A 9,508-nucleotide genomic window follows, 5' to 3' on the forward strand; every position below is an offset into this window, starting at 1 on the left:
ATGCGTCCACGCATCCATCCATTGTTAACAGTGATAAGACCTCATTCAGGTATGTTTTTTCAAACGGTCATACAACCCCTGTTCGGTGCATTTTTTTTTTATTATTATTTATAAGGCACATTTTCACACAGACAAACGTTAAGTTCGTCCTGTAATGTTTTGTCATATACCTACAGTAAAGAGTTATTTATAACTAACTTTCCGCTGTCGACTTTGTCTGCGTAAACTTGAGCAATCAAATAAATTATTATTAAAGTAGAAATCCCTTCGTACAATTTTTGTGGGGCTCGTCCGGGATAGCTGGAGTTCGATTCTCGATCGGAGCACTAAGCCACGACGGCCCGGTGACAACGACATAACCTAAAAGACAACGACGCATGAAGAATAAAAAGTCATAGGTAAGGAGTATACAGCTTTCCAATGTTGAAAGAATTTTCGAAATCAGTTTTGTAGTTAAATACTTAGATTTTTCTACAAATAAATTCACAAACATTACCTCGTTACCTCGGTTGAAAAATGATATGGTATAAAAAAACGAACCATTGTGCCACAGATGCGGTACAATCTTGCGGCGCGGCGCTGGCGGCGGTGTGCAGCTGGCGACGGAGAAAGCATGTGCGCTGCCTAGCTGTGGCCGCGCTGCTCTTGACTGTGCTACTATATTCTAAATTTAAACGACGCGTTCAAGGTATACGGTGCGATCGTCCAGCTTAATTCCACTTCACGCGAGTTATAAGAGACATGTTTTTATTATTTACAGAAAACAAAGATAGGAGAAAATGCACGTATTTGCCTCCTTTCTTAAAACTCGAGTTCCATAACACATATTGGCAAACACTACGCAGCAGCAACGGTACGTACCACATATATGGCGCGTACCTGGATACACGCGGCATGACCGACCGAGTGGTGAATACTATTCGAAACAATCACGTCAAAATAAGAAAGAAAAAACTCAAAAAGAATATGCTCGGTTCCACATCCTCCGTACGCATCCTCGCCATGCTCAACCGTTTCCGACCGAACGTTAGAATTTTTTGTCAGCTGAGATTTGCCGAGCAAGTAGAACCTCAATTTGTGCGTGCCCTCCCGTACGTATATATGTGGAGAAACAAATGGGGCCACCGCCACGCTGGCACGTGGCAGCCGTATTTGATCACGTGCGTGCTGCCACTGGCCGTGCGCGGCCTGGTGCCCGCCTCCGTCAGCCTGGTGGAGCGGCCGTGCGACCGCGCCACCAACAACCTGAGCGTGTACTACGACGCGCCCCTCCAACCTCACAGGCACGAATTCGCCGTCTGCGTCAGGGGACTCGATTTTCTTCACAAAGATATTTCTGTGCGTCTCGTCGAATGGATAGAACTCGTACGTCTACTCGGAGCACATAAAATCTTTTTCTATAAGTTCCAGCTACTCCGTAATATCTCAATGGTACTGAAATACTACGAATATCTTGGTGTAGTCTCTATCATTCCTACCACCCGGCCGGGTCGCACTGGACCGAAGGATTTGCAGGTGGAAGTGATGGCCTACAATGACTGCCTGTACAGGAACATGTACCATTACCGATGGCTCGTGCTTCTCGACATCGACGAGGTGATCATACCGTTGAAGGACAAGAACTGGAGCTCGCTGATGCGGCGGGTACTGCCGCTGTCCACACCGGCTCTCGGCCAGCGTCGTCGATCATCTTACTATGCAACCAATCTCTTTTTCTTGGACTCGCTGCGGCACAATCACAGCTGGGAGGAAGACGTGCCGCGTTACATGCACATGTTGCAACATGTGTACCGCACACGCAACTTCACCCAACACGGGGACCACGTGAAGGCATTTCACGAGACGGATCGTGTACTGACGCTGCACAACCACTTCCCAATACATTGTCTGGGTGAGCCGTGTTCCCCGTACCCGCTGCCGACGAACGTAGCGAGGCTGCAGCACTACCGTGTACAATGCCGCAAGCCGCTCTCCCAGATCTGCAAGAACCTTATGGAGCATTCGGTGCGTGACTTGACGCTATGGCGCTGGCGCGGCCCTTTGGTTGAGCGTACCAACAAAGCATTGCGCGCACTTACACACAGCAATAGAATAAACTATAATACAACGTTAATGCCCTCTTCTCGCTCCGTACCAATTTGAAATTCTTCACCTCACTGCCGCCGTTTCGCAAGGCAGACATCAAGGGTGCACGCGCTCATAATTATTATGATTTCGACTCGAAATATTACTAACTGACTACAATTAGTGTATTCTAGAACTGCGCTTTACGATTGTTTATCAAAATATTGGTAGTATGTACCTAGGATAGGTAGGTATTAAAAAAGTTTATTTAAGTATAATGAAAATGTGATTAATAACGCGATTCTTTGTGGAGATACCCAATAGGTACATAATAGAGTAAAATGTGACTCAAATAATTTGTTTGTGTACATTTGGGTTACAGTAGCTAAATGTCACAAAAATCTTAATTGGTATCCACACTGAAATATGTCATGCAGTTCACTGTGGTAGCATTATGTGCAAAACATACTGAAAGGAGACATCACAGACACAGTTCCGCTTGCGCGTTATAAAAAAACGTCATCTGTGTAGTATCTATGTAATAGCAATGAATGTAATACATAATAAATGTTTACCATAAACTTGAAACAGATTTTTTTTCATAACATAAGTAAAACAATATTTACGTAATAAAGTAAACTTGAAAAATAAAAACCCTTTTGTTTAAAAAGTTCACTGAGATACAGATTGACTGATAAGTGAGGTTATGATTAAATACAGAACTTATAAAAAAACTGAAAAATCTAAATACCCGCAAGAATATAATTAAAAGAGACAAGAAAATAGGTAGTGTGTAATAGAATCCTACAAACGAGCGAACATGCTGCCTAGCTGCAGCCACGATGCTCCTCGCCACGATGCTATACCACAACAACGCGTCGAAGATACACCCTGTGACACGGGAGTTATAAGAGACTTTTTTATTTATTTACAGAAACCAACAAGACGAGACTCTGGTCCCAATCAATCGGGCAGAATGAGTACTCTGAAGAGATAAACTGCGCGCCATTCCCTTCCTTCTTAAAAATTGAGTTCCATAACACGTATTGGCAGACGCTACGCAGCAGCAACGGCACGTACCACATGTATGGCGCGTACTTGGATACACGTGTCATGACCTACCAAGGGGTGAATGCTAAACGAAACAAATCAAGCTTCGCACCCTCCGTGCGTATCATCACCGTGCTCAACCGTTTCCGACCGAATGTTACAATATTTTGTCAATTGAGGTTCGCGGAGCAAGCAGAATCTGTAATAGTGCGCACCCTCCCGTACCTGTACATGTGGAGAAACAAATGGGGCCGGCACGGTAACGGCACGTGGCAGCCGTACTTAATCACGTGCGTGCTGCCTTCGGTCGTGCGCGGCCTGGTGCCCGCCTCCGTCAGCCTGGTGGAACGGCCGTGCGACCGCGCCACCAACAACCTAAGCGTATACTACGATGCACCCCTCCAACGTCACAGGCACGAATTCGCCGTCTGCGTCAAGGAACTCGATTTTCTTCACAAAGATAAATCAGTGCGCCTAGTCGAATGGATCGAACTCGTACGTCTGCTCGGCGCACACAAGATTTTCATCTATAAGTTACGGGTACATCGCAACATATCCATGGTATTGAAATACTACGAGTACCTCGACGTCGTTTCTGTTATTCCCACCACCCGGCCGGATCACACTGGGCCAAAGGATAAACCAGTGCAGTTGATTGCTTACAACGACTGTCTGTATCGCAACATGTACCTATACCAGTGGCTCGTGCTTCTCGACATCGACGAGGTGATCATACCGTTGAGGGACAAGAACTGGAGCTCGCTGATGCGGCGGGTACTGCCGCTGTCCACACCGGCGCCAGGCAAGCGTCGTCGATCCTCTTACTACGCGTCCAACCTATTATTTTTGGACTCTCTGCAGCAAAATCACAGCTGGCAGGATGCTGTACCATGTTACATGCACATGTTGCAACACGTATACCGAACGCGTGAGTTCACCAAACGCACACACTACGTGAAGGCATTCCACGAGACGGATCGCGTGTTGACGCTACACAACCACTTCCCGGTGAATTGCCTGGGTGAAAGGTGCTCGTCGTACCCGCTGCCCACGAAACTGGCGAGGCTGCAGCACTACCGAGCTGAATGCTTCAAGCCGCTTTCCCAGATCTGCAAAAAGCTGATCAAGCAGCCGGTTCGTGACCGAACGCTGTGGCGCTGGCGCGATCCATTGGTGATGCGCACCAACAAAGCATTGCGTGCACTCATACATGGCAATATAATTTACAATAATACAACGTGTATAATGACCACTCACCGCCCCGCACCAATTCGAATGTCTTCACGTCTCCTTCGACTCAGAAGAAAGCCGACTCAGACACCAAACATGCTCGTGTCCAATTATTTGATTTCGGCTTGAAATATTACTGATTTACAAAAAAAAAATGTATTTCTGTGTTCTCTTACAGCGCTTTAGACTGTTTATCAAAATAACATTAGTAATGCCTAAGCTACGTAATAATAATAACAACTGTCTTAAGGGGCCTCTACGTGTTGGCTTCGGCCCCACACACGCCTTCCAAAAGTCCGGGACTCCGTAGGCCCGAGATGTGGAAACGACATACAAATAACAATGATAATAATAACACTTTATTGCACACAAATTCACAAAACATTTACAGGATAAACTTATAAAATTAATAAAAAATAAAATTATAAAATTATTATTATTATTATTTCGTAATATAAAATTATGATTAATTAATTGTAGAGTAATAATTATAATTGAGTAAAATGTAATTCAATGAATTATGATCCATATTTAAGCTACACCTATCTATAATCTGTTATAAGGTATATGAGTGTTGGATTGTAAATGGTAACCTTTTGTCAATGGTTCATCAAACCCACATTAGGACTCCAATATTAGTCTTCACGCGTAAGTACCTTCAAGGTAACAGTCGTTAGTCTCTTAAAAACTCTTTTTTTATTTGTAATGCCAAATAAATTTACTTGTTCATCCATATCTTGACCCTTAGTAGCCAAGTTAAAGGAAAACTTGACCCTGTCTGTGAGATCTCAGGTTCGAATCCAGAACGGGCCTAAAGCAGTGAATAACAAATCTGCTTTAGAATTCATGCTGGTATAAAAAAATATTGTTAACATTATAATATAATTCATTCGTTAATGGTCTGAGCTTAAACCGCCTTATAACAAAATGAAGACCTAAGATAACAGGTAAGTACCGGGTTTAAAATATTGTCCACACCACGAATCATCCACCTACTTGCGCAGCGCAATTTGATAAAAAACATAAATTTTACTATGCGCCCACTACTGATATTGATAAATTGTATGAATTGCGTCACACCTATGAAATGTGTTATATATTGCAAAAACTACGGATAAAATAAAATATGATATCAGTCACAACTAGAATGGCTGGTGTTGAAAGTAGACCAAATTCGCGAATATACAATGTGTTCCCTCATCCACCCGCTGTAAACGATGTTAAACCTTCATTCAGGTATGTCATTTCAATATGTATATCTTACACATCTCCCTAGACTTACCTAAGTAGCGTATAATCGGTACAATGCCCTTAATTCACATATATCGTATAAGGGAACATAAAAGGAAACAGGAACGGGAAGAGCTTACGTAGAACAAATCAAAGAGAAGGCGATAGTTGTGTCAAAGAAAAGAGCGTGGCTCTTAAATTAATGAATGCCCCCAATTTTAAGAGCCAAACCGGAAGACTGCTATCGCCGCATCTTTTCGCTCGCCTGGTTACTGAAAATGTATTACGTATAGGGTTTTTACTTGCAGCTACTTTCCCAAAGCTGTAGTAGTTTTAAGCGAATAATACGTTTGTCTTGCTGAGAATGTGATCTCTCGCTGCTCTCGACAAGTAAAGTCGGCAAAGACCAACGAAAGGACCAGTGACAGCGGCAAAGTGTTTCAAAATAATATCAAAATGTTTCCAGCAGCAATATACCTACTTCAGAACGTCACATTAGTAATGAATTTTTCAGGTCAAGCACCACGGCCTTCATCAGAAAAAAAAAACACATGAATTTGCTGGACTTTTTTGATAACTAAGACTGGCTGAAGTAGTTCCCAGCCATTTCAGGAGTTACTCAAAATGGACCCTGGAAGTCTTGTTTCATAAAACAATAGTAATGTGAATGGTGGTATTGTGCGGCAGGTGTGGTGTACTCGTGCGGCGCGGCGCTAGTAACGGCGTGCAACCGGTGGCGGCGCAACAGAGTGCGTATCCTGGCTGTGGCCGCGCTGCTCTCCATCGCGCTACTCTATTTAAAATTTAAGCCACGCGTAAAAGGTACAAAGTACGATCGTCTTTCCTAATACCATTGCATGAGAGATATGAGAAACATTTATTTATTGTTTACAGAAAGCAACACGGCGGGGTGGCTGTGGTCCCAGTCAATCGGGCAGAAGGAATACTACGAAGAGATAAAATGCTCCCCATTACCTTCCTTTTTAAAAATCGAGTTCCATAAAAGGCATTGGCAGACGCTACGCAGTAGCAATGGCACGTACCACATATATGGCGCGTATCTGGATACACGCGGCAACCAACGGGTGAATGACATTCAAGACAAATCAAAATCCGCATCATACGTACGCATTATCACCGTGCTCAACCGATTCCAACCAAACTTTACTATATTTTGTCAGTTGAGGTTCGCGGAGCAAGAAAAACCTCGAATAGTGCGTACCCGCCCATACCTATACATATGGAGAGACTTTTGGGACTACCGCCGCTCAGGCCCGTGGCAGCCGTACTTGATCACGTGCGTGCTGCCACCAGCCGTGCGCGGCCTGGTGCCCGCCTCCGTCAGCCTGGTGGAACGGCCGTGCGATCGCGCCACCAACAACCTGAGCGTGTACTACGACATGCCCCTTCACGGGCATAGGCACGAATTTGCCGTTTGCGTGAAGGAACTCGATTTTCTCAAGAAAGATATTTCCGTGCGCCTCGTCGAATGGATCGAACTTGTACGGCTGCTTGGCGCACACAAAATATTTTTCTATAAGCTACAGGTACACCGTAACATCTTCATGGTACTGAAATACTACGAATACCTTGGTTTCGTGTCTGTTATTCCCACCACCCGGCCAGCAGACACTGGGCCGAAACATAAGCCAGTGCAACTGATCACCTATAACGACTGTCTATACCGCAACATGTACCAATACCGATGGCTCGCTCTTCTCGACATCGACGAGGTGATCATACCTTTGAAGGACAGGGACTGGAGCTCGCTGATGCGGCGGGTGTCCTCGAAGACAACCGGTAAATCCGCTTACTTCACGTCCAACTTGTACTTCTTGGACTCGCTGCGAGTTAATCACAGCTTTGAGCAGGCCGTGCCGCGCTACATGCATATGTTGCAACACGTGTACCGCACTCACAACTTCTCTTTGCACGGCAGCTACTCGAAGGCGTTCCACGAGACGGATCGCGTGCTGACACTGCACAACCACTTCCCAATACATTGTCTGGGTCAATGCTCATGTTACCCGATACCTACAAATGTGGCGCGGCTACAGCACTACCGCGCCGAATGCTCTCCGACGGGCAACCAGACTTGCAAAGACCTGACTAAGCATACGGAGCGTGACAAAACGCTGTGGCGCTGGCGTGATCCGCTGGTGTTACGCACAGGCGTAGCACTGCGCTCGCTCTCATTGATACCACATAATAAAACAGCATAAAATACACAGTAGGTAACGTATATACTACATACGTATTGGCTACGTATAGAAGGAACACTCTCTGTCACACATTAATACGAGCTTGGAGCAACCTTGATATACTTGAACCTCGATGGGCCTCTTTCATCTATATAAACCGCAAGGCATTAAGGAGTAAGAGAGCGCGGGTGGATTGTCTGTCTCGTTCGCACGTGGTTTGGTAGTACACATTAATAACGAGATTACTGTATAGGCTGTCCGGGCTGTGGCTATAGTAAAATAATCAAAAATGTGTAAAAAGGTCACGACGACGTGTGGACTCAAACGCGTGCGCTGCGTGGGTTGATTTTTTTTTTTTGTTCAAAATATTAGACTGATGACGATATTTTAAATGTATTCTGTGACTGCTCTTCATGATTTTCTATCAAAAGAACGTTAATAAATGTTATTTAATGAATTAGTTAAGTACCTACTTAGATTTTTAGTAAAGTAACAAAATATTATAAAAGTTTCCTGTGCAATTAGTTACCCTACCTACGCTATAAACGTCACAAACACTATTACACGTGCAAAAACATGTTTAGTTTCCGTGCAAATACTTCTTTGCATGGAATTCGCCGTATTCGTGTAAATTTACGGATTTAAATTGATATTTAAGTAAGTATTTGTGTTTAATCAACGTTGCATAGTGCGGTGTATATGAGCTCATCGCGTTCCTTCAGCAAAAGCTGGACTTGACGGACAAAGTTGGTGCGGTGCAGACATGTAAGTCAAACTTCAATAAAGAAGATACATCCGCCGAGAAGTTCCCGCACAAGTTGCTCAACAAAAGTGATAAGATGGTTTCTCCGCAGTTAAAGGTACACCGAGGAGCATGCGAGATATCGTGTCGCTGCTAAGGAGCCTCCTAATGCCGTGACAAAGTTCGTAGTGAGGGACCTGGATAAGCTGCCCGGGATCACGCTGACGTCACTAATAGCCTCCTGAAGGACACCGTCGTCCTTAACGAGAATTGGGCCGATGTGCTGCGGAAGTTCGAGGTATCGCAGATTACGTTGAGTGATTTGCGCAAATCGACGACTCTACCGAAGCAGCACATGAAATTCCTATTTTCGGTAAACGCGCTCGGTCTTCGATTGTTGAAGTTAAGCAACTTTCGCAAAGGCCGGTCATAGGATGGGTCACCACAAAAAAAAAAGTTTTCGTCTCGAGCTCCTCCGTGCTTCGGAAGGCACGTTAAGCCGTTGGTCCCGGCTGCATTAGCAGTCGTTAAAAACCATCAATCCGCACTGGGCCCGCGTGATGGTTTAAGGCCCGTTCTCCCTATCCATCCATAGGGAAGGCCCGTGCCCCAGCAGTGGGGACGTTAATGGGCTGATGACGATGATGATTCTTATTAAGAAGTCTAAAGATAAGCTAACATTAAAATAATAATCCGCGGCACAAGTGAAATTCACGGATTTTAATGAAACTAGTAGTAAAGCGACTGCTGGACTTCTTTCGTGACACGAACTATACAGGGTGTTAGTGACATCGTAGGTAACGAATGCTTAGGAGGGTGATTTAGACCATGATTCTGAGTTGATATCAAGTGTATTTTTTATCACTGATGTTTAAATATAGGTATATCAGCATAAGGGTATATTTTGTATGGGTCTTGTAAAGTACCTGGTAAAAATAAATTAATATCGTTTTCAATTTAGAAGTAATACCCAGTATTTATAGAAGAGAAG

General features: G+C 44.3%; 3 protein-coding genes across 3 annotated transcripts; all 3 read left to right on the top strand.

The window, feature by feature from the left end:
- Window positions 1-2,142, top strand: LOC126370814 (uncharacterized). The gene is made up of 4 exons (XM_050015837.1): window positions 1-49; window positions 554-688; window positions 761-909; window positions 964-2,142. The coding sequence occupies exons 1-4, from the start codon at window positions 1-3 to the stop codon at window positions 2,140-2,142; spliced, it is 1,512 nt and encodes a 503-aa protein (XP_049871794.1).
- A 353-nt stretch (window positions 2,143-2,495) lies between these two features.
- Window positions 2,496-4,473, top strand: LOC126370815 (uncharacterized). Its single transcript, XM_050015838.1, has 2 exons — window positions 2,496-2,556; window positions 2,999-4,473. The coding sequence occupies exons 1-2, from the start codon at window positions 2,496-2,498 to the stop codon at window positions 4,471-4,473; spliced, it is 1,536 nt and encodes a 511-aa protein (XP_049871795.1).
- Window positions 4,474-5,491: 1,018 nt separating this feature from the next.
- On the top strand, window positions 5,492-7,796 carry LOC126370817 (uncharacterized). Its single transcript, XM_050015839.1, has 3 exons — window positions 5,492-5,580; window positions 6,262-6,323; window positions 6,469-7,796. The coding sequence occupies exons 1-3, from the start codon at window positions 5,492-5,494 to the stop codon at window positions 7,794-7,796; spliced, it is 1,479 nt and encodes a 492-aa protein (XP_049871796.1).
- The last annotated feature ends 1,712 nt before the right edge of the window (window positions 7,797-9,508 follow it).

Source organism: Pectinophora gossypiella, chromosome 11 (assembly GCF_024362695.1).
Source record: "Pectinophora gossypiella chromosome 11, ilPecGoss1.1, whole genome shotgun sequence".
NCBI lineage: Eukaryota > Metazoa > Arthropoda > Insecta > Lepidoptera > Gelechiidae > Pectinophora > Pectinophora gossypiella.

Coding starts and splice junctions, on each gene's coding strand:
- LOC126370814 (XM_050015837.1), top strand. CDS start 1: ATGCGTCCACGCATCCATCCATTGTTAACAGTGATAAGACCTCATTCA. Junction 50..553: donor AGTGATAAGACCTCATTCAG/GTATGTTTTTTC, acceptor ATTGTGCCACAG/ATGCGGTACAATCTTGCGGC. Junction 689..760: donor ATTTAAACGACGCGTTCAAG/GTATACGGTGCG, acceptor TATTATTTACAG/AAAACAAAGATAGGAGAAAA.
- LOC126370815 (XM_050015838.1), top strand. CDS start 2,496: ATGCAGTTCACTGTGGTAGCATTATGTGCAAAACATACTGAAAGGAGA. Junction 2,557..2,998: donor AAGGAGACATCACAGACACA/GTTCCGCTTGCG, acceptor ATTTATTTACAG/AAACCAACAAGACGAGACTC.
- LOC126370817 (XM_050015839.1), top strand. CDS start 5,492: ATGGCTGGTGTTGAAAGTAGACCAAATTCGCGAATATACAATGTGTTC. Junction 5,581..6,261: donor GATGTTAAACCTTCATTCAG/GTATGTCATTTC, acceptor ATTGTGCGGCAG/GTGTGGTGTACTCGTGCGGC. Junction 6,324..6,468: donor ACCGGTGGCGGCGCAACAGA/GTGCGTATCCTG, acceptor TATTGTTTACAG/AAAGCAACACGGCGGGGTGG.